The sequence below is a fragment of the Neltuma alba genome, unplaced genomic scaffold, assembly GCF_004799145.2.
Source record: "Neltuma alba isolate B1F8T4 unplaced genomic scaffold, ASM479914v2 tig00010239_pilon, whole genome shotgun sequence".
Classification (NCBI taxonomy): domain Eukaryota; kingdom Viridiplantae; phylum Streptophyta; class Magnoliopsida; order Fabales; family Fabaceae; genus Neltuma; species Neltuma alba.
Window position 1 is genome coordinate 88,971 of NW_021635169.1, and position 25,379 is coordinate 114,349.

A 25,379-nucleotide genomic window follows, 5' to 3' on the forward strand; every position below is an offset into this window, starting at 1 on the left:
TGAAATTAATTTTTTTCTGAAAAAAAAGACTTGCATAAAGAAATGGAGAGACTAGCTGACCTTAAAAATTTCTTTAAGACATTCCACATGTTATATAAGAAAATAAGGCATAATTAACATAGACAGCGACGCATTAAATATTTTATAAATATTCATTGTCAGTTTGGCTTTCACTTTATTTGTTAAAAGACTTTTGTTTTCATTAGATGTACCACACGGTTTAATTTCTTTCTTCTTCTTTTTTTTTTCCAACCAAACATGAAATGTCCTTCGTAGTAAAAAGTTACAAATACCTAACAATCCTAGTCTTGCAGAATTAAAATTAAAAAAACAAGATTAAGAAATAATATCATTACTAAAGGAAGAGAAATTATGAGTGATGGGAAGTATTGCCAAGTGATGTTGAGAAGAGAGAAAGCATAGGTAAGAATATGGAGAAATCTCTTTTTAACATAGTAAACTTGCACAAAGGGCTTACCTATAGTAAGTTTCAAATTGGAGTTATAGATCTATAAAAAATAAAAAAAAAGCCCGCAAGTATTTGCAACGAAAAGCAAAGCATATAGCAGCTTGGTTTCACCATCAAAATTCTTTGAGGGGCATTCCCTCATAACAAATAATATTGTGGCAATAGTGTTTTCTCAATTTTTTATATTTATAGAGTAACACATTCCAACCGTCTTGGTTCAATCTTAAAGGAGAATATTCACTAAAGAAGTTCTGCTTAGACGAGCAAAAAGAGTCAAAGTTATCAAAAATCATAATTTGAAAAAGAAATTAAATTCTGGATTTCCCAAATCACAATAAGAGGATAATCTATTCTTTCTTTATGATGCAATTTGTGTCTTTTCGTCCAGATGGTATTAAATACTACCAAAAAATAGATTTTCGATAATGAATTTCAGCATTGATTAAAAAAAATATGCTCCTGAAAATCAACTTTCACTGACGACTCTAAAAAATCAATTTAAATAGCTATTTTTTGTCTACTAGAATTCACCAAAATACCAGTTATGTCACGATACTACTAATTATCTAAGAAAACTTAGCACAAGCATCCATGACATACCAAAATCACTAATATATATTGTCAAATATATCTAGCAGTAAAGAAAAGGTTAAAGTATATTTGTAGTCCTTTAACTTTATACAAGGTTTTATTTTGGTCTCTTAACTTTAAAAAGTAGACTTTTAATCATCTAATCTTAAAAGTGTTAACAAAAATAATGATATTAAGCTCTTGAATGCTGATAAAATATTACTAAATACTAACTTATTAAGTTTAATATTCAAAATGACTATAATTGTTACAAAAAATTATAATTTAATAGTAATAACTTTGGGGTTAAAGAACTAAAAATATACTTTTTAAAGTTAAGAGACTAAACTGAAACCTTATATAGAGTTAAAGGACTAAGAGTATACTTTAGCCTCAAAAGAATATATCAGCCAAAAATAAAAATACAAAATAACATTATTTTGCTTTATAAAAAATTAGCACAAAAAAAAAAAGTTTCTATACAAGACTAAGGCTGGTCGCTGGTTCAACTAGTTGAACTGGACGATTTGATCCTTTCTAACAACCATGGAATTATTGAGGGTAGGGTATCTATGAGCATCAATGTTTCAAAAAAGCATGAACATGCGTGAAAAGAGAAGAATAAAACTAACCATTGTGTCGGTGGTTGTGAAACGTGCCAAAAAAAAATGATGTTGACAAAAAGTTAGTTGACCTGGTCATTTAATGACTTCACATGATATTAGAAGATTAGGGGGAATGTTTCATTTAAGCTCTTTTTAATTCTCTGCCACAGAAAGCTTTTAAAAAAGTGATTTTAAAAAAAAGTCATTTATTTTTTAAAAATTTTTTATGGACAGCACAAATTAAATTTTTTATCATTTTATGAGAATCATGAAAAGTACACTATTTCTTTCCATCTAAACATATAATTAAAAGAGATATAGTTTCAACTCGATTGCCATTCAATCCTTGAAAGTAAGATTACCGAAAATTTTGTTAATTGGTTAGTTTATACAAATAATTTTTTAGGATGAATTACATACGAATTATAAAATAAAAGAACCAATTAATTAAATGCCTCAAATTTAATATACTGAGATACAATATATTAAATAAATATTTGGAATTGCGTTGGAATTCAGTGAATCCTAGAATGACTAAATAATTAATTTCGCCAAACTAAAATAGCCCACTGCAAGAAAAAACAAACCCAGCTGGAAAATTAAAAGAAAAAAGACAAGAAAAGAATTCCACTATCTGTAACTAAAGAAGGGAAAAAAAAAAAAAAAAGAAAGCAAAAATAAAAAAGAGAAAGAGATGGAGCCAACAAACATGATACGCGGCAGTTTCTTTTTCTCATGACTGTTATTTCGATCCACTGAACATTTATATACAAAATAATGGCTAAAATACATAGAACTTCCCTTAATTTTAGGTCAGTTGTGTATAACCTCTTTTATCTGTAAAAAATTAAATTAAGAACCTAATATTTAGTGTTTTGATTATTAATCCCTTATCATGAAAATTATAGTTAAAGTTAACGGTTTTTGCCATGTCAATATTTTTATATTTTTTATTACATGTCATCTCATTTAAAAAATAATCCTTAGAATTTAAACAAGCAATTTTAAATTTTTTTAAATACTTAAAATGAAATATTTAACTACTTTAAAAAATATAAAAAAATTTATTAAAATATTTATTTGATTGAGTCCTTTTTAAATAAAAAATTATAAATTACTTAAAATTGCATGTCAAATTACTAGTGTTATTTTTTAAATGACATGATATATAGGGGGGGGGGAAATTGACAAGGAAAAAACAGTTAACTTTAATTGTAATTTTAACAGCAGGGAGTTAATAATCAAAATACTGAATATTAGACTCCTTAATTTAAATTTTTAACGGTAAGGGAGGTTATATTCAACTGACTCAAAGTTTAAGGGAGCTTTTGTGGATTTTAGCCTAAAACAATTTATTGATTTATTGATTCAACCGCACAGCACGCACATCACATATATATATAATTGAGATATATATATATGTTGTGTGTATATATAAAATAAACTCCAAAGTCCATAGCAATCAATGTTTGTTTACTTTATTTGCTGCGATGCTTCCTATTAAGAAATATAGAATACGCAAGGACACTTCAGGAAGAAAGTGTCACATTAATATAATTGAGTTTTCACTTTATTTGTTAGAGACTTTTGTCTGGTTTTAGCACATTAAGAATTTATGATATAAATGAGTCAATACCTAGATAGTAAAATTCAAAATTATTAAATTTAAGGCAGAGTTAATAAGATTTAAGATTTTTTTTTGAATTTTGGTTAAATATGTTAAAAGTGACATGTAAGTAAAATCAAATAAATATCTCTTAGTTGTTTGAGTTGTTTAAAATCATAATATAAGTTTTCTTAATAACGTAAAGGCGAAATATTAAAAAGTAAAATATATAAATGATATTAAATATAAAGTGGGACAATCATGAATGGTTTTGCACTTTATTTGGTAGGCTTCGCAGAATTCCTCAGTTCCACACGGTTATCTCCAGTCAATGCTGTTGCGTGTCCTTCGGTAGATAGCGATGACTTATTATCTCAAGTCAGTCAATGCGTGTCCTTCGGTAGATAGCGTGATCCTTCGGTAGATAGCGATGACATATAATGTGTGTAAGATATAAAGTACAACATGTGTGTGTACCAAAAAATTGGTTTAAAAATAATACATGCATACAAATATATTTTATTTTTTAAAATAATCTTATTTATGTGGAGAGTGGGAGAGAGAGAAATAGAAAAAAGATGTGGAATCAACACAATTATATAACATGTTATTAATAGTAAAAATAAGAAATAATACTAGAAATTTCAGACATCCTGTTAAGATTTCTTGTAAATAGGATTATATCATCCTCAAAAAATTCTTCTTATATAATTAGAGTGAGTATAACAAAATGAACCAACGATGGAAAGGGTGTATCTGCTAAAATGTTTAAAACAACCCATTCGACATTAATTTTGTTGAGTACATTACCGGACGGGTTTTTCACGAAAACTAATAAATTTTTCAAAATATATTACAAATAAATGATTTTGTTAATTGTAGTCATTTAAAATTATTTGTTCTCTGTTTGAAACATGTTCAAGTATAAAATTGACAAGATCGGAGAACTTCAATAATTTTATGCTATTAAAGTTTTAAATTATATTTTACCCAAAAATAGGTTTAAATCTATATCCTTGACCGCTTATATCAATGGCTTTGTTTTGTTTTTAAATTTTGTATAATATTATAATTAAATAAAAAGACCAAAGGTGTAAGTATAGTCTTTTTTTTTTGCAAAAAAAAGTTTGTATAGACCAACAATTAAATAGTTTAAAATTTAATTTCCTGCTTAAACGAGTCTATATTCAACAATTTAATATTCAATGGGAATATGCAACAACCATATTGACGCATCATTCCAATTTGAAAGTAAATTGCTTTTAGTTTGTTGTTAGTGCTCACAGTACTTTGATGCTAACCACATATTTTTCATCTTTTAAATTCTTTTAATATATAATTTGAACATAAAGGTTGAAGAAAACCACAAGTGAATAGTTGTTTGTTTTAAAAGTACACAACTCATGATTATCTTTTATCACATTTTTTGGATTAAACAAAAAAAAAGTCATCTATAAATATGAGTTGTTTGTATTGAACAAACCCCACACTCCACTTCTCCATAGAGATTCACCATATAGAAAATTCATTTTGCCGAAGCTTTTCTCATCGATATGGAAAGACACACCATATTAGGATTTGTGTTGCTTTTCTTGTTGTTGTTGGGAATTGCCCAATTAGGTTTGTGTGGAATATGCATTGAATCAGAGAAGCAAGCTCTTCTCAAGTTCAAAGCATCTATTTATGATTATCCATATAAAAACCTTTCCTCCTGGAATCCCAAAACCAACTGTTGCCAATGGGATGGCATTGCTTGTCACAATGTTACTGGTCATATTCTCAAACTTGATCTTAGTTACTATTCCCTACAAGCTACTGGTGTTGATCCATCTTTGTTGGAGTTGCAACATTTGATTTATTTGGATTTGAGTGGAAACAACTTCAATGCCATCTCGATTCCTGCCTTTCTTGGTTCTATGGGGAGGCTGAGATATCTTTCTATATCTGAGTCTAATTTCACAGGGAAGATTCCTACCAATCTTGGTAGAAACCTCACAGCATTGCAGTTTCTTGATCTCAGTTACAATGATTTGCACATCAAGGACATGAGTTGGATCTCTAAAATTCAGTCTTTGCAACACCTCGATCTAAGTAGAGTCTACCTTGGAGAAGCTCATAACTTATTCCAGGTACTTCACATGCTTCCTTCTTTGTCACAACTCCAATTAGAAGAATGTGGACTTGGCAACTTGTCTGCTCCTCTTTCCCCGTTCAATTTCACAAATAATACTAGAGTTCAGGTCTTGAATCTGGCTAAAAATGAAATTGATGGCCGAATCCTTCATGTGTTTCAAAATTGGACTTTTGTTGAATCCCTTGACCTCCATGTCAACAATCTTAGTTCAATGCCATTATGGCTAGGAGAGTTTAAGAATCTGGTTTCTCTTGATCTTTCAATTAATGCACTTTGTGGACCCATTCCTGTTGCTTTATCGAACTTGACTTCCCTTGAATATCTTGACCTTTCTGCAAACAATTTTAGTTCAGTTCCATCTTGGTTGGGAGAGTTAAGGAGCCTTCGCCATCTAGATATCTCTAGGAATCAAGTCACAGCCACAGTAGAAATTTCTGTGTCACAACTTTTAAAAAACATGTGCCATTTGCAAATATTATATCTTTACAGCAGCAATCTTCAAGGACAAGTATTAGGTGACTCTGATTTATCTGGATGCATCAAATATGATATTGAGGAACTGGACTTGAGTCGTAATGGACTCAATGGCCATTTGCCAACTTGGATAGGGCATCTTGAAAAGCTAGTGTACCTTGATCTTTCAAATAATTATATTTGCGGCAATATTCCTCACAGTTTTGGTCAGCTAGTAAATCTAAGAAGCCTTTATCTATCATCTAATTCTTTGAGTGGCCTCATTCCTCAAAATATTGGCCAACTTGTAAATCTAACATACCTTTCTCTTTTTAATAATTCTCTTAGTGGTAATATCCCTCAAAGTCTTAGTCAACTTTCAAATCTGTATTATCTTGATCTTTCACATAATTCTCTTATGGGCAACATTCCTCAAAGTCTTGGTCAACTTTTAAATCTAAGTCACCTTGATCTTTCAGATAATTCTCTTACGGGTAACATTCCTCAAGTCTTGGTCAACTTTCAAATCTAAGTCACCTTGATCTTTCAGATAATTCTCTTATGGGTAACATTCCTCAAAGTCTTGGTCAACTTTCAAATCTACTTCACCTTGATCTTTCAGATAATTCTCTTATGGGCAACATTCCTCAAAGTCTTAGTCAACTTTCAAATCTACTTCACCTTGATCTTTCAGATAATTCTCTTATGGGCAACATTCCTCAAAGTCTTGGTCAACTTTCAAATCTATATGACCTTGATCTATCAAATAACTCTTTTAGCGGCAATATCCCTCAAAGCTTTTGTCACCTTGTAAATCTAAGTAGCATTGATCTTTCTCATGACAATTTATCTGGTGAAATTCCAAACTGCTGGAGAGATACAAGTCAATTGAGGGAAATAAAGTTTTCATTCAACAAATTATCTGGTACCTTCCCTATCTCAATCGGCAAGCTTTCTTCATTGTTCTGGTTGCATTTGAACAATAACTGTCTTGAAGGGAAGCTTCCATTGAATTTGGAAAATATGACACAATTGAGAATTTTAGATTTGGGTGAGAATAACATTTTTGGAAGTGTACCACCATGGACTAGCAACACTTTTCCTACACTGATAATTCTGAGGTTGCGGGATAATATGTTGGATGGTAACATTCCTTTACATCTATGCCAACTCCAATCCTTGCATATTTTGGACCTTGCAAATAACAACTTAAGCGGCTCAATACCCCATTGCATTGGCAATCTTACAGGAATGACAATAAATAGTACACGTATATGGATTTCAACTGAGTGGAACATTGACGCAGAAGTTCAATGGCCTAATCAACATGTGAAACAAGTTATGAAAGGAAGAGAGTTTGACATTATTGGAATCCTGCAGCTTGAGATCAACTTTGATTTGTCAAATAACAATTTGGTTGGATCAATTCCTATTGAGTTATTCTCCCTTGTCAAATTAATAAGCTTGAACCTTTCACACAATCATTTGAAAGGAGAGATTCCGGAGATTATTGGGGATATGAAATCCCTTGAATCCTTTGATATCTCTCACAACCAAATTTTTGGCACAATTCCAAGGAGCATATCCAAGGTAACTACATTGAACCATTTGAACATGTCATACAATAACCTTTCAGGGCCAATTCCGACTGAAAATCAATTCTTGACTATGAATGATCCATCCATTTATGTTGGCAACCCTTATCTTTGCGGAATCCCACTACCAAACAAGTGTCAAGATGATGATCCTCATCAAGTTCCTGAAACTAGAGAACATGAAGATGAACATGATCCAGAAAAAGTGTGGTTTTATTTTGTTGTAGCAATTGGGTTTGCTGTTGGCTTTTGGGGTGCTATTGGGACTTTAGTGCTAAAGAAGAGTTGGAGATATGCTTGTTTTCGAAGAGTGGAAGATGTAGCAGATGAGATATATGTGTACACTTCAATAAAAATGGCAAAGTTGAAGAGGCTGCTAACAACCCATGTCCATGGTTGATCTTTGTAGCCGCGTGTATCGTTGTTATCTCCCTTGTTATTAGTGTTATGTAATGTTTCATAATGTGTGTAACAACAATGACAATCATATTAATAAAGGGTTGTTTTTATATATAGTGTGCGTCTTCAAATACATCCGGCCTATATATTGATTCATTGAAGCCCAAAAAATTACCTAGCTAGTACATATTGCTTTTGTTTGATTTTGCTTAGTTAAGAAATAACGGTTAATTAAAAATGCAAAAAAAAAAAACTGTACATGCTAAGAGTTGTTTTAAAAATTTCAACAGTAAACCATAGATGTTTATAAGATAAATTAAATCCCAATTTATATTAAGAAAATTAGTTAAGTTAGTAATTGTACTAAATGGATGCTTCTTTTTTTTTTGTTGGAATCAGCAAGCTAATGCTTGCTGAGCGGATCAAAGCCGTGGACCTGTTGCACCCAACACAACTAACATGCCACTACACCATAGTGGTGTTGGCCAAATGGATGTTGTCTTTTCTAAATTAGTTTATATCATCATGAGCATTAAAATTACTTTTTTATAAAAATTCTTAAATGTGCAATCACCATAGAGATTATTTGAGACAAAATAGATAAACATTAGAGACAAAGTAGATTAATATCTTATACTGGGATCAAATTTAATTTTTGACTAACTTTTATATTAAGGATCGGAAGTAGTATATTATATCATAGACTTAAATCATTGAGATTCTGGCTTTGATTTATTTTCTATTTTTGTTTATTAGCCTTTGTTTAACAGAACAACATATCCATGATCGGTTGATGTTCTCTCTTAATCTTTATTATACTCACTTTCGATTTTTTAATCGTTATTATGGTTATGTGCAGTTTTTTTATCAATATTTCTACGTCATAAAATATGAGAAATAATATTTTACCTTTCAGTTTTCGTTTATAAGTTACTTCAATAAACGATGATATGTAAAATAATTGTTTGGATTATGATTGAATAAGTAAATTTATTTTGTAAAATTACTAAAACAGATATAACTTTTATTTAATAATGAAAAATGAAAGATTACCGTAAAAATGATAATTTGTTTCCTCCTCTTTCCCTCTCCCATTCGTCCCTCTTCCTCATCACTTCTTCTCCTCTTTTAGATCCGACATGGCTCTTTCTGCTTCTGTTGCCTCCTTCCTCTTCTCTTCTCGTCCTGTGTTGCTGTCAAAATTGGTATTGCTCATTCTCAATATCACTACATATACCCAAGGGGTCCGCCTTCTTTTCTTAGCCAGGAAGAACATGTATAAGTGTTTTGGTTATTGTTTTGGGTTCTTCCTTTTCTCTTCCTCTTTTTGTAATTTTAGATCTCTTTTTCATTAAGATATCAAAATATTTATTTTGACAAAGAGATTTATGATTTCTTTTCAATATTTTTTAACAATTATAATCAACAAAAACGATTTTCTATAATATATTCCTATACTTCTTGATACATTTGGATATATCTATTTTATTTGTCCAGGTTTGATAAATATGTGATTATTTCTATGATACATGCTACATAATGGTTAATTCCAGACCAAAGTGGATGTGCACTAATACCTTATATCCTAAATTTTACCTCCAAATTTAATTATAAGATATCGTTTGTAGACTACAAACGAAGTCTTATAATTAGAACAGGAGGTAGCATAACATTAGTTTGTAATAGAAATTACATTATAAATTAGATTTTATATTTAAAACAAGAAGTATTAATGAATAAACAAACCAAATAGAAAACCTCTCAAAGGCCTTAGTAATTATCAAAAACCTCTCATTCAAGCCACCAACATAGAGGTTAATGATTCAAATCTTCCCGATGCATTAAAAATAATTCCTTTCAACACCAAAAAAAAACAAAAAAACAAAACAAAGGAAGGAAAAAAACACCATCACAGTATAAAAATGGCATATTTTCTATTTATATATATATATATATATCAAAATAGTCACACAATTCAGTCCAATCCCTTGTGTAAAATATTAAAATGACTTTTTGTCCAATTGTGTAAAAATATTAAATATTTGATTATATGATGCATTTTTATGAGAGATAATCCCATTAAAGTCCTGTTAAAATACTAAAATTCAAAATCAAGTCTTCAATTTAAGTAAATCTGAAATTAGGCTAGGAGCCTCTTGACCTAATTAGAGATTCATGAATATTGTTAAAAGACTAAAATATAACACTATAATTAAAATATAAGCTAATACTCTATATTTTTCTCCCTCACAGATGTTTTTTCCTACAATATGAAAATGATAAATTATAACACTATTCTCAATCTAACTCCTAAAATATTTGAATGTTCTATTAAAAAAATGTATGTATTTAATAAAAAAATTGAGTGTGCATATATATTATTAAGTACATGAGCATGGATCAGTATTAAAACTCAGCACAAATTAACCTGTTAAGATTAAAATCTATTAGTAACCTACACTTTACATTGATTATAGTGTTGGAGTAATTATCAATGTAAATCAAGAATTGTGTTGAATTTCCTGTTATCTGCTAAAGATTTACTATTTTCAAACTCTAGAAAAATTCAGCAAAAAAAATTTCAGGAAAAGAATTTGTGAGGAAGAAATATATAAAGATAACAACTCATTATAATCATAGAATGATCATCTAGACTTTTAACAACATTTATAAACCCCTAATTAGACCTCTTAGCATAATTAGGAACTTGTTCAAAGTATGCCTAATTTTGAATTTTAATATTAATTTGATCCTTAATATAAGATCTATTTAACTAATTTGATTAGATTAAGCAATTAGATAAGTTATTACTTATAAAAAATATGACATTTTTTCCTAAAACACATAATCATCTTCCTTAACATGAGCATGGATCAATATATGTTTGGGAAAGAAAAAAAAAAGTAGAGTTGTCATAATCTTCTATTTGGGTTTTATAATAAATATATAGTATTTATGAATAAAGAGAATCCCATTTAAATTCAATTGGAATACTCCTCTAGTTTGTAATATATGACTTAATTGTTAAGTTGATTTTGGTTCTAAATATAAAACCTATTTCTCATACTTATCAATTTTTTCTAAATTATCGCTATGGATACTCTCTCAACCGCCTTGGATTCGCATGGGCGTCTTATACTAATAAAAAAAGAAATAAATATATAATAAAATAAATGAACAAATAAAGGGACTCAGTTCTTTCAAGCTAACCCTAAATAAGCCTAATAATTGAGACAAATAAGTAAGATTTGTGTGATGTTGCAGTCACCCAGTATTCATCTCCCTAGATGCCCTTCTTTCATCTTAACACTCATTCAGACTATAAAAAACTTCCTTCTCAAGTTCAATATTCACCAAAAAAAAAAAGAAAGAAAGAAAGAAAGAAACAGAAGGTAAATTCTTTTTTTTTAATTATTAAAATATGTTAGAACAATATATGTTTGTTCATTGAATCAGGGGAATCCCATATGACATGTAGCAACAAAACTAGGGATTCAGATGTCAAGGGATGGATCTCCCAAGTAGCCTCAATGTCCCCATAGAAGCCCATAAAAAAGCACATAAAGCAATAAGAACTGGCAAGAACCAGAAGATTCCCCTTCCTTTACCTGCTCTCTTCACAATCGCAGTTTCCTTAGCGGCCGCGACGCGCAGCTGTGCTTGCCTGCTTTATATTATCTCTCACCCTACTAAAGCTAGACACCCGCTCAAGAGCCGATTTGCATTTTCGGCCGTTGATGCAGGAGTGGTAGGTATTGACTCAAGGAGGCCCAGAGAGCAGAAGACAATCTACTTGTAGGAGCTTGTCTCACACTGCTACTTTGATTATATTGCCTTCGGCAAGCAAGCTGGCAGATTCATAACCCACACCTATACATATGACCAGAAACTAGCAGATATTAGAAATTGTCTGTGTTCTTTCATTTTTTGTATTTTCTTTTTTTTTTCTTTTCTTACAAGAGCCACTTGAAACAAGCTCAAGTCACATTAATATTAGCATAGAAAGCTCTCGAAGATGCCCCACACACTAATAATCAGGGAAGATTTCTTCCATGCATTTGCAGGCTATCAACCAATGGAAGTCAACTTCGAAGAGTTCAGACAAATGAGATGCGAAGCTTGCATCTCCATTGGAACAAAGATGGTACAATCATTATTTGGAAGTTGAGCAAAACCACCACACAGTGCGTCATGCCAATGAATGTAACTGAGGTTGATGAACAGAAAGAAACATTATTTGCAAGTTTTGCTAGACTCATCATATGCCTTTCGTGACGCATCCAGAGTTCACCACTTTGATCTGCATTGTCTCCGAAGGGCTGAGACTGATAATGCTGATTCACAACATTAATGTCAAAAGTATTCATATAAGGATGTAAAACAGTTTCCTCGTCAATATGCCCCATGTCATGAAGAAACATCCCTGCATCATGGTACAAGTCAAGTGCACTTAATCCATCTTCAAACTCAAGTTGTCCAAAGGATTTTCTAGTTTTGGCAATTCTGGTTCAGGATCAATGAGATCATTCATTTCCAAGAAGTCATCCTCATGAAAGAGAGGCTCTTCTACTTGACCGCTGGCAGCAGAAGTGACTTCAGATGCTTCAGAAACATGGGCGTGAGAGGCAGTTGATTAGGTAGGGTCATAGTAGTGACCGTTTGAATGAAACAGATGGATTGGCTCCGCAAATGCTGCCTCATTAGAAATTTGATCCACCACCACACTCTTGAGTTGCTTCAGCAGCGACCTATGATGGATGATTATTAAAGACAGAGTTAATGAAAAGTAATGGCAAGAAATATCATGTAGCAACGTACAATGAGTAAATCATAAGAACCACAAGTTACTAAATAGTCAGGCCAAAAATTTACATGCAGCAGTCACGTAATGATAAACTGTTGAGAGAAAAAAAATGACTTGGCCATGTAAAACGGACGAGCAAAACCAGAGTTACATGTTCTCCCAATCTCAAACAACACCCTTTTCTACAATGTCAAGGCTTCAACATATTTTTACTAAGCAGGGAAATGTGTAGCCACTGAAACCAGCCCCATGATAGCTTGCAAAATCTAGCCCTCAAAGGAGCGTTCGTTAGCCTACATATAAAGTCATACGAAGATCACAGCAACGAATTAAAATTGATGAATAAATTAAAAATCCATACTGATCAAGTTTAAGCACAAAGTTTAATAAGTAAGCAATACGTTTTCACTAGTTCATAATGAAATAAAAAGAAAGATCAAGCAAAACAGACACTTGATGATACTTTACAATTCTGGACCAAGTTTAAAAAACATTTAATGAACGTAGCGTCTGGACCAAGTTACACCTAACATCATATATAATCAAGGCCTCACTTCCAAAAAGAATAGACGCAATAATACATACAACTCACGTGTTGGCCCACATCACCTTTCCTAGAGGTGCCCACGTTTGATATCCGACCATAAACAAGATTGCTTTTAATAAAAGAATACTTATGAGTAATAAAAAATGGTTAGTCCCAACCTATCAAACTAATGATGCTTCTTAAACTGTGATCTTTATTTATACAGATATTTGTTTTAAATTCAATATTATTTTTTAAAAAAGGGTTAGCCCATTCGAATCAAGACAAAATGGTACCCTTTTGGTCATATTTATAGGACAGAGAGAGAAAGTTTTTTTTGTCTTATTTATAAATTACTTTATTAAATTTTTAGTGTGAATGTACTATTTTGTCATTCATTTATTATAGTATAAATAGTTATACATCTTTTTTAAAAGGTGTGTGTGTGTGTGTAATATATATTAAATAGAGGTAAAGTCAAAAAGTTATTATATTTTAATAAAAAGTTAAAGAATTTTAAGGTTTTTTTTTGCCTATGTGAAATATGCTGAAAATACCTTATAATAGATCAGAAGAGTATTTCTTATACTTAATAAGATCTAATTAAATAATTTGAGTAAATTAAGGATGTTAGTTAAACTAGTTAATATGATGTGTTATTTCTAAAACATCCTAAGCATCTTCCTCAATTTTCTCCCTCCCTTTTCTACTTGATTATTGTTGAAAAAAATATTAGTAGGATTAATTTGGAAAAAAACTGATATAACATGTGAAATAGATCTTACATATAAGATCAAAATTAATTTTCTAATTAGTTCTTACATTAAGGACCGGAGAAATATTTAGTAAATAAGAGTTTTACAAGTTACAAATAGGAAGAACACCAACGTGAAAATTAAAATGATCAAGAAAATGAGACAAAGAAATGGTTTTAACACCTGTGAAAAAGAAATCATGAAGCAAAGCTAATATCTACAGCCAAGTGATAGTCAACAAATAAGAGAATTGTGCAGAACTGTGTATGAAGTTTTTTTTCGCTAAGTGCAAGTATATTCCTTATTGAGGCAATTTTCTTTTAGGAGCTGTCGAATATTAAATATGAATACTATTCTCAGCCATATATCCTAGAGAAGCTTTTCTTGAACAATAGATAGTGAGAAGCGGGTTAGAGTTATCTGGTGTGAGATCAAATTTTGGGAGGGTCAGCCCGTCAACGGATAGCCCAATATAAAACACCTAGCAATACCCAATGACAATAAGAGACCTTTCTCTTCTTTTTTTTTTTTTTTGGCTTTCTGTAATTGGCAAGCTCAATACTTGCAAGACATATAAGGCCCCAAATCGTACCACCATGGAGCTTGAAAAGAATAGTTCAAAAATATGTCTAAGGATACTAAAAGAATAAATTTGATGAATTCATTATCAATTTAGTTAATATTCATTAAAATAAATTCGATGACTAAACTATAATCACAATCACGTAAAAATTCATTTCAAAAAACAAAGCAAGTGGATTTAATTAATATTCATTGAATTCATTAATTTGTTTTAATCAAGTACATCAACTTAGTCATCAATTATCAGTTCTACCTTGTCAGAGAGATTGCTTGCATATAAAATGAAAAGTAAAATAAAAATTAATTCTTAAAAAAATAGTATTTTTGAAGGAAAAAAAGAGGAAAAAAACAGTCTTCGTTTCAACAATTTAAAATAGTGATAGAAAGTACTAAATAATGGATATAATACAACTTAAATTCTTTGTATCTTATATCGAATTGATCTTAACTACTGCACAATTGATGTCTTTAACTCATATTTGTTGAATTCTTTAGTCAATTAATATATGAAAAAATATTGATGTAAACAATATGTCCAATTTTTGAAGTCAGTCCACAGTTACGTTTTCTTTTCGTCTTTGATGCGTTGCGAAATGCGAATAATTTCAACAAGTTATATGTAATATCGTAAGAAGCAGGATATGCAGTGTGGGGGCATATTTGGAAAACTTTACCTAAACTACTAAAAGCTTTGGCCTTTGTTTAATATGTCTCAATAGTAGTTTTTAAATCTTGTATGATATTTTCAATTTCTTATGAAACCGGCCCTCTTATCATATAGGAAAAATTGTAAATAAAGACTCTAAAAAATAAAATAAAAAATATGATTTGGGTTTTTGAATTCAAAAAATTGCTATCAGGACCGAGTCTTTGATATAAATGAGCAAATATTGTGTAGAAGATCAAATTACCCTGCTGTTTGAACTTTCATTTTCAATTGTAGATTTCTTATTTAGATTATGTAATTTGTAATTTCTAATACTGTACTCGTTATTTAGTAGTACAGACTTTTTAATATATAACTTATAATTTTTAATACATAACTTATAGTTAACTTTTTATTTTCAACATGAGGGTAATTTAGTCTTTTACATTTGCTAATTCATATTTAATACCTGATCCTCGCAGCAATTTTTTAAATTCAAGAACCTAAATTGAAATTTTTTATTTTTTTAGGGTAGTTATTTACAATATTCCTTATCATGTAGTGAATTCATTTTAACTTCCTCCTTAAATTTCTGTCTTCATTTAATTTCTATATGGAAACTTAATTTATTTGATAATTGGTATTGTCTTGAGCTTTTAAAATTACAACGCATAGGAGTATAGTTAGAATTTTTGACATACTAGTGTCCTAAAATTTTTTAAAAGACATATAAAGGGAACTTACACAAAGAAATGGACGGAAATATGGGACAGAAATTTATGTAACATATATTTTAATTTTAGGAAAGGCTTATGGACGTTTTCAAAATATATGGGAGGTTTTTGTAATTGAAGTAAGATAAAAAGGTAGTGAGTGTATTTTACTCAACTAATTTTGAATGACTACAATTAACAAAATCTTTGAATGTTAATCAAATTTGAAGTTAAATAGCTAAACTAGGATGATCATTATGCACAAACAAAATCGAAGAGAATATGTGACAAAATATTGTTGGCCAAAAAAAAACATGTGAAAAATTTATAAGTCCCTCAATTTTGGCCAAAAAAATTATAAGTCCCTCATTTGTGAACTGTTTCTAATTTTTCCCAAAAAAAATGTTGGAATTAAGTAAAAAGGAAAAACTAGGAATATTTGAATCATTATAAACTGCTCAAAAATAATTTAAATATAGAAATTATAATATGTTGGATCATGAATGAAACTTGATTTAATGTGCTATTAACCTGTTTTATTGTCATGAAACTAAAATTATATATTCTATAAGGATCATCGCTCTCCAAGAAGTTTCTTTGGCTCTATATTCTGTAACACAAAACCATTGACTGACTTGGGAGTTGATATAACCATTATTTTTGTGCTCATGACCCTTTTATTGCACTTATTTTATTTTATTAATTAATGTTTCTTTAATTTGCTCCAAAAAAAATTAATGTTGCTTTAGAATTTTAGTGTTTGGTAAGTGTATATAAAAGATAGGAGAAGAAAAGAAAAAGAAAAATGTCAAAAGTAGAACAAGAATAATTGACGAAGAAAATCACTCCTTAATATTTTATGATATTTATATGACCAATAATTCAGTTTTCACTTTACAATTTGTTAAAGATTTTGCCTGCTTTCACATACTTTAATTGTATGTGCCAATTCTTATCGATTCTTTTTCTGTTATAATTGAGAGAATGACAATATAATCATATCAACTTCAGTCTTGAAATTTTAAAAAGGTATATAAATGAAATTAATTTTTTTCTGAAAAAAAGACTTGACATAAAGAAATGGAGAGACTAGCTAACCTTAAAAATTTCTTTAAGACATTCCACACGTTATATAAGAAAATAAGGCATCATTGACATAGACGGTGACACATTAAATATTTTATAAATATTCATTGTCCGTTTGGCTTTCACTTTATTTGTTAAAAGACTTTTGTTTTCATTAGATGTACCACACGGTTTAATTTCTTCCTTTTTCTTTCCCACCAAACATGAAATGTCCTTCGTAGTAAAAAGTTACAAATTAAAAAAACAAGATTTAGAAATAACATTATTATTAAAGAAAGAGAAATTATGAGTGATGGCAAGTATTTCTTGCCAAGTGACGTTCAAAAGAGAGAAAGCATGGGTAAAAATATGGAGAAATCTCTTTTTAACATAGTAAACTTGCACAAAAAACTTGCCTATAGCAAGTTTCAAATTGGAGTTATAGATCCATGAAAAAAACAGCCCGCAAGCATTTGCAACGAACAGCAAAGCATATAGCAGCTTGGTTTCACCATCAAAATTCTTTGAGAGGCATTCCCTCCTAACAAATAATATTGTGGCAACAGTGTTTTCTTAATTTTTTGTATTTATAGAGTAACACATTCCAATAATCTTGATTCAATCTTAAGCGAGAATATTCACTAAAGAAGTTCTACTTAGACGAGCAAAAAAAGTTAAAGTTATCAAAAATCATAATTTGAAAAGGAAATTATATTCTGGATTTCCCAAATCACAATAAGAGGATAATCTATTCTTTCTTTATGATGCAATTTGTTTCTTTTCGTCCAAATGGTATTAAATACTACCAAAAAATAGATTTTTGATAATGAATTTCAGTATTCATTAAAAAAATATGCTCCTGAAAATCAACTTTCACTGACGACTCTAAAAAGTCAATTTAAATGGCTATTTTAAGTCTATTAGAATTCACCAAAATGCCAGTTATATCACGATACTACTAATTATCTAAGAAAACTTAGCACAAGCGTCCATCACTTACCAAAATCACTAATATATATCGTCAAATATATCTAGCAGTAAAGAGAAGGCTAAAATATATTTTTAGTCCTTTAACTTTACACAAGGTTTTATTTTGGTCCCTTAACTTTAAAAAGTAAACTTTTAATCCTCTAATTCTAAAAGTGTTAACAAAAAATAATGATAGTAAACTCTTAAATGCTGATAAAATATTACTAGATACTAACTTATTAAGTTTAATATTCAAAATGACTATGATTGTTACAAAAAATTATAATTTAAAAATAATAATTTTGGAGTTAAAGGACTAAAAGTATACTTTTTTAAAGTTAAGAGACCAAACTGAAACCTTATATAGAGTTAAAGGATTAAGAGTATACTTTAGCCTAAAGAGAATATATCAGTCAAAAATAAAAATACAAAATAACATTATTTTGCTTTATCAAAAATTAGCACCCAAAAAAAACAAAAAGTTTCTATACAAGACTAAGGCTGGTTGCTAGTTCAACTAGTTGAATTGGACGATTTGATCCCTTCTAACAACCATGGAATTATCGAAGGTAGGGTATCGATGAGCAACAATATTTCCAAAAAGCATGAACATGCGTGAAAAGAGAAGAATAAAACTAACCATTGTGTCGGTGGTTATGAAACATGCCAAAAAAAAAAATTATGTTGACAAAAAGTTTGGTTGACCTGGTCAATTAATGATTTCACATGATATTAGAAGATTAGATGGAATGTTTCATTTAAGTTCTTTTTAATTCTCAGCCACAGAAAGCTTTTAAAAAAGTGATTTTAAAAAAGAGTTATTTATTTTTTTTAAAATTTTTTATGGAAAGCACAAATTAAATTTTTTATCATTTTATGAGAATCATAAAAAGTGCACTATTTCTTTCCATCTAAACATATAATTAAAAGAGATATAGTTTCAACTCGATTGCCATTCAATCCTTGAAACTAAGATTATCGAAAATTTTGTTAATTGGTTAGTTTATACAAATAATTTTTTAGGATGAATTACATACGAATTATAAAATAAAAGAACCAATTAATTAAATGTCTCAAATTTAATATACTGAGATACAATAATAAATTAAATATTTGGAATTGAGTTGGAATTCAGTGAATCCTAGAATGACTACATAATTAATTTCGCCAAACCAAAATAGCCCAGTGCAAGGAAAAACAAACCCAGCTAGAAAATTAAAAGAAAAAAGACAAGAAAAGAATTCCACTATCTATAATTAAAGGAGGAAAAAAAGAAAAGCAAAAATAAAAAAAGAGAGAGAGATGCAGCCAACAAACATGATACGCGGCATTTTCTTTTTCTCATGACTGTTATTTCCATCCACTGAACATTTATATACAAAATAATGGCTAAAATACATAGAACTTCCCTTAATTTTAGGTCAGTTGTGTATAACCTCCTTTATCATTAAACAATTAAATCAAGAACCTAATATTTAGTGTTTTGATTATTAATCCCTTATCATTAAAATTATAGTTAAAGTTAACGGTTTTTGCCATGTCAATCTTTTTATATTTTTTATTATATGTCATCTCATTTAAAAAATAATCCTTAGAATTTAGACAAGCAATTTTAAATTTTTTTAAATACTTAAAATGAAATATTTAACTACTTTAAAAAAATATAAAAAAGTTATTAAATTATTTATTTGATTGAGTCCTCTTTAAATAAAAAATTATAAATTACTTAAAATTGCATGTCAAATGACAAGTGTTATTTTTTAAATGACATGATATATAAGGGGGAAAATTGACATGGCAAAAACAGTTAACTTTAATTGTAATTTCAACAGCAGGGAGTTAATAATCAAAATACTGAATATTAGAGTCCTTAATTTAGATTTTTAACGGTAAGGGAGGTTATATTCAACTAATAGGTTTTGTGGATTTTAGCCTAAAACAATTTATTGATTTATTGATTCAACCGCACAGCGGGCACATATATATAATTGATATATATATATATATATGTATGTATGTATATAAAAAAAAAAACTGCAAAGTCCATAGCAATTTGCTGCGATGCTTCCTATTAAGAAATATAATTGATATGTTCATTTTTTATTAATATGTCTAAAACACAATAATTTTAATTTATCAATTAATTTCGTTTTAGGCATTTAGTGTTTGGTAAGGGTACGATGGAAAGAATAAAAAGATTATTTTTTTAGATATCACAGAAACAATTTTTTTACTTACAAAGAGGACTGATATTAAAGACTCCTCTGGTGCATTTCACACGCCGTATGTGAAAACAATAACGGGAAAAGAATTGACTGACTTGGGAGTTGATATAACCATTACTTTTGTTTTGATGCCCTACTTTTGACAATATTTGATTATAACGTGTTGAAAGTATTGGCAACACGTCAAAAGTAAAGACAAGCAAATGTGGACTGACTTTGGAATTTGATATGCTGTACAACTAATGATTTTATTTTTATAAATTAATCGATCAATTAATTAATTAGGTATATTACTATTATTCTAATATATAAATTCAAAAGCATGAAATTTTTTTTTGGCTAGGCATTTGTATCTTTTTATTGGAAGCAATCCTATTCGAGATACTGTCAGGCACTAAATGTAGACACTCCTTCCAACAAAAATTCAAGTCTCAATTCACCAACAGAAATTTGAACCTTGACTACTAGACCTAACTCTCGTTGGTAAAAGTATAAAAGTTGTTGTATCCACGTAAAAACCAATTGATTAGAGCTACAAACTAAAAAATTACAAAGCAGATCTTATATTAAAAATCAAAGATGGTATCATGTGGAAAGGGTGAAGTCTTCAAAATCATCAATCCAGTTATGATCTCCAAAACACAAAACAATATACATATCTTATATTTTTTTAGAAAATTAATAATGAAAATATAATGAACAGTTAAGTTTGTACCACAATTTCTAAATACAAATCCGTTCTCAGTTAGTTTAAAATTTGCATGGCTACATGACTTTACGTGTCAACTATAACGGACTCATAATTATTTAGTTACATTTTTATTGTTGTCACGATCTCCAAAACACAAAACAATGTGGGACAGTAATTACTTACTTATTATAGTAATATTGATAGTCAAAATATTTAAAATATAGAACCGCAAAACAATATATATAAAGGAGAAGAAAGGAAGGAAATAATCTAATTTATAAAGCTTTTAAAATGAATCCAACCATGCATTTCAGACTTTTGCAATTAAGTCATGCTATGAACTTTCTAAGATGAGTCTAAGATTTCTTAATATTTTTCACTCATATTTTTCATCATTCTGTAGACCCTGGATGAAAGAGAGGGGAAAAAAAAGGAGAAGAATTAAGAATGAATAAAAACAGAGTTTTATGAGGGTATAACTATAATAGTGAATGAATTAATTGTAATCCTAACTACGACACAAATAACTGATTAAAGAGCTAATATATAATTATTATAACTAGTAAATCTTTAAACGTTATTCAAATTTCATCTAAGCAGGCAGCTTCCTTGGCCTGTATATCCTTAATACTACCCCCAATACTTGTTAGGCTAAAATACATAAAGCCTCCTTGAACTTTGAGTTACCACCTTAACCTTTAAAAGTTCAAATTAAAGACCCTCATGTTTTATGTTTTGGTTTTTTACTCCCTTGCCGTTAAATTTAACGGTTTTTGTCATGTTAAAATTCTTATTTTTTTTTATTATATATCATATCATTGGAAAAAAATGTTTTACCATTTAACATGCAATTTTAAATATTTTTATACTTAAAATAAAATATTTAAAAAAGATAAAATACTTAAAAAATTTAAAATATTTATTTGACAATGTTTTTTTTAAATTAAAAGGTGTAAAATACTCAAAAGGACATACAGAATACTAAATATTATTTTTTAAATGATATGAAATATAATAAAAAAGATTGAAAATTAAAACATTTGAAAAACCGTTAACTTTAACGGTAATTTTAACAGTAGGGGAGTTGATAATCAAAACATAAAACATCATGGTTTTTAATTTAAATTTTTAAAGATTAGGGAGGTGATGCGCAACTGACTCAAAATTCAAGGGAGTCTTGCGTATTTTAGCCTAATTATTATAAGAATTAGATAACTAATTTATAAAAATTAAAAAAATTAATTAATTTAATTAGTTGTAATAAATTGGCATTGTTTTTTTCTAAAATATCCTTATTAATATTGCAGCTGCCCTTAATAAAAACTATTAACATGTGTAATCACTATAGAGATTGTTTGAGAAGAAATGGATAAATATTGAAGACAAAATAAATTGAAATCTTATATTTAAGACAAATAAAATTTTTAACTAGCTTTATATATTAGGTCGCATATGAAAGCCGAACAATAAGTCATACATAAATAGTTGCTTTTCTTGGCAGTGACATAAAAATACCAATATATATTTTTATTGCATTAAAATTAACATCATAAGTATTTTATTCAATAGATGAATTAATGAGTCGCGGTTGTATACCCAATAAATTAGTGTTATTTTTTTCTAAAATAGATGAATAACTAAAAATTATATTTTAGATGTAAATAATATAAATTGTAATTATAAATTTGTCATATTTTTATCTGTATACATAAGTGTGCCATTGTTTATCAGAGCCATCAAAACGGATCAAGCCTATCAAACTAGCCCGTTTAAGTCCTTTTAAATGAAGGTCTAGGTTTGTGTTTTAAGAGATTCAAAAAGAAATTGAACTTGTAAGGGATAGCCCTATAGTGTTAGCCTTGTAGGGCTTAGAAATAAAAGAGCCAACCTGTTAGGACTGATGACTAGTCCTTTTAAACCTACCCGTTTTTTAAATTATTATCAATATATTTATACAATTAAGGATCAGTCTTTTATGAACAAGTTGAACTAAAAGAATATTTAGAAGAACCAAGTACTTAAACTAGATAATTCAAAAGAATTAGATGTCTTGGACAGGTGGAAGAATAATTAATATCAATTTTCAGTTCTTTCAAGAATAACAACTGACATTCTTAACATTTCAATCATGACAATAGTTAGTAAATCTTCTTTTACCATCAGTTCACATCTCTTAACAAAGTATAAAAATTTTCTTATTCTAACAAATGGTCAGGCTCTCATTTGCACTTATAACTACTGTATTGTTTTACTTTGGATAATGGTGATGAAGACAAAAACATTGATATTTTTATCACTGAAGAAGAGTTTACTTGTAGTGAAAAATAATCAAATATTATTAATCATGATGATAGTAACGAAGATGAAGATAAAGATAATAATGATACTGATACTGTAAATCTTTAGCTGCTAGGTTTCTATCTTTCTATTTTCCTTGTTTCATTAGGTTTTTATTTTTTTTAATTTTGGAAAATAGCTTATATCTATTTAATATTTTTTACACACTACTAGTTTATTTTACTAATATTTATAATTTGAACAACAAATTTTAAATGTTTTATTGTTTTATTTTAAAGTAATTAAAGAATTTAAATTTTAAAAATAATATAAAAAGGCCAATCCTTTTAAACCTTGAGCTCGTATGTTGAAAAACTGGGCTTTAATAATTAGATAATTTTAAGGTATGCCAAAAGTTATTAAAGTCATATATCTAATAATGCTGCCAATTTACAAGTCTTTGATGGGAGACATTTAATTTCTTTCTTGGATAATAAGTATGATCCTCCACCATCCATTCCTCATCTTTTAGCTATGCCTCATTTCCTCAAAAAATCTAAATACCTCATTCATCAATTTGGTATGAGAAAGAACTCCCACTCTACACGTTCCATTGATATTACGTATAACGTGTTGAAAGGATTCGCGAAACATCAAAGAACAAGTATTTGTTGACTGATGTTAGAATTTGACCTTTTTTTTTAATATTAATTAACTTTTCAATTTTAAAATAATTGAAAAAGAATTTATATTTTAAAAAATAACGTAAGAAAATCAGTCCTTTTAAATCTTAAGTTCGTATGTCGAAAGACTGGACTTTAATAATTAAATAATTTTAAGGTATGCAAAAGTTATTGAAGTCATATATCTAATAATGCTGCCAATTTACAAGTCTTTGATGGGAGACATTTAAATTCTTTCTTGGATGATGAGTATGATCCTCCACCATGCATTCCTCATCTAATAATGCTGCCAAGTTACAAGTCTTTGATGGGAGACATTTAATTTCTTTCTTGGATAATAAGTATGATCCTCCACCATCCATTTCTCATCTTTTAGCTACGCTCCATTTCCTCAAAAAATCCAAATACCTCGTTCATTAATTTGCTAAGAGAAAGAACTCTCACTCTACACGTTCTATTGATATTACGTATACCATGTTGAAAGGATTTGCAAAGCATCAAAGAACAAGTAATTGTTGACTGACTTTAGAATTTAACATGTTTTTTTATATTAACTAACTTATTAAGAATTCAACAGACTTGAGGTAAATACAATAACTGTGCAATGGATCAATAGTTAAAGTCAATATTAATATAGGATAAAAAGCTTTTTCGGCAAATTGTATATTATTTGTTTCTTTTTATTTAAGTTGGTAGATATTAACTGTATGAGATTACAAGTGAGATCGGGACGGGAACTTCCTGGTTACAAGAGAAAATTTCAGTTGCTGAAGCAGGAATTAAGCAAGATGGGATAAACAAAGAAATATCATAAATAAACCTTGAAAGCAACTGTGTTGAAAATAAATAATGGGAATAAAAGAAATTGACTTTGTTGGACAATATCAATTTTTAAATGATGGTTAATATATAATTTTTGGGGATTAATATATAACATAAAGTTTAGGATTAATGTGTATTCAACAACCGAAACTATCTTAAAAAATTCAGTCAACACCCTAAATTATTTGGTAGCACAGTGCAATTATGCCCTTAACGTTATAAAATTGGTTCATAAGGGTGGCCTGAACTTTAAAGGAAAATTTCACTTAGTCCCCACAATAGCGAAATAATATCCAAATGTTTTCATAAAAGTCTGAAGTGTTACTGCACCACTGTGTAAAGTGAAATTAATTTGTTAACATAAAAGACCAAAATGACCTAAAAAAGAAATTATGGATATTAAAATAAGTTGTCCAGAAAAATAATAAATTTATATTGTGAAAATTCGTACTTGTGTTATAAATTAGCAAATTCTAGTTGTCTAAATAAATAGTAATTTTGTGTTGTGAAAATTCATATTTATATGGCTAAAATACATAGAACTTCCCTTAATTTTACGTCAGTTAGGTATAACCTCCTTTATTTTTTAAAAATTAAATTAAGAACTTAATATTTAGTGTTTTGATTATTAATCCCTTATTATTAAAATTATAGTTAAAGTTAACGGTTTTTGCCATGTCAATATTTTTATATTTTTTATTATATGTCATGTCATTTAAAAAATAATCCTGACAATTTAAACAAGCAATTTTAAACTTTTGTAAATACTTAAAATGAAATATTTAATTAC

The 25,379-nt window shown here is 28.9% G+C and overlaps 1 protein-coding gene across 1 annotated transcript; it reads left to right on the top strand.

Moving 5' to 3' along the window:
* Nucleotides 1–4,803: 4,803 nt before the first annotated feature.
* On the top strand, nucleotides 4,804–7,890 carry LOC114755220 (receptor-like protein EIX2). The gene is made up of 2 exons (XM_028944085.1): nucleotides 4,804–6,187; nucleotides 6,388–7,890. The coding sequence occupies exons 1-2, from the start codon at nucleotides 4,804–4,806 to the stop codon at nucleotides 7,830–7,832; spliced, it is 2,829 nt and encodes a 942-aa protein (XP_028799918.1). The 3' UTR covers nucleotides 7,833–7,890.
* Nucleotides 7,891–25,379: the final 17,489 nt, after the last annotated feature.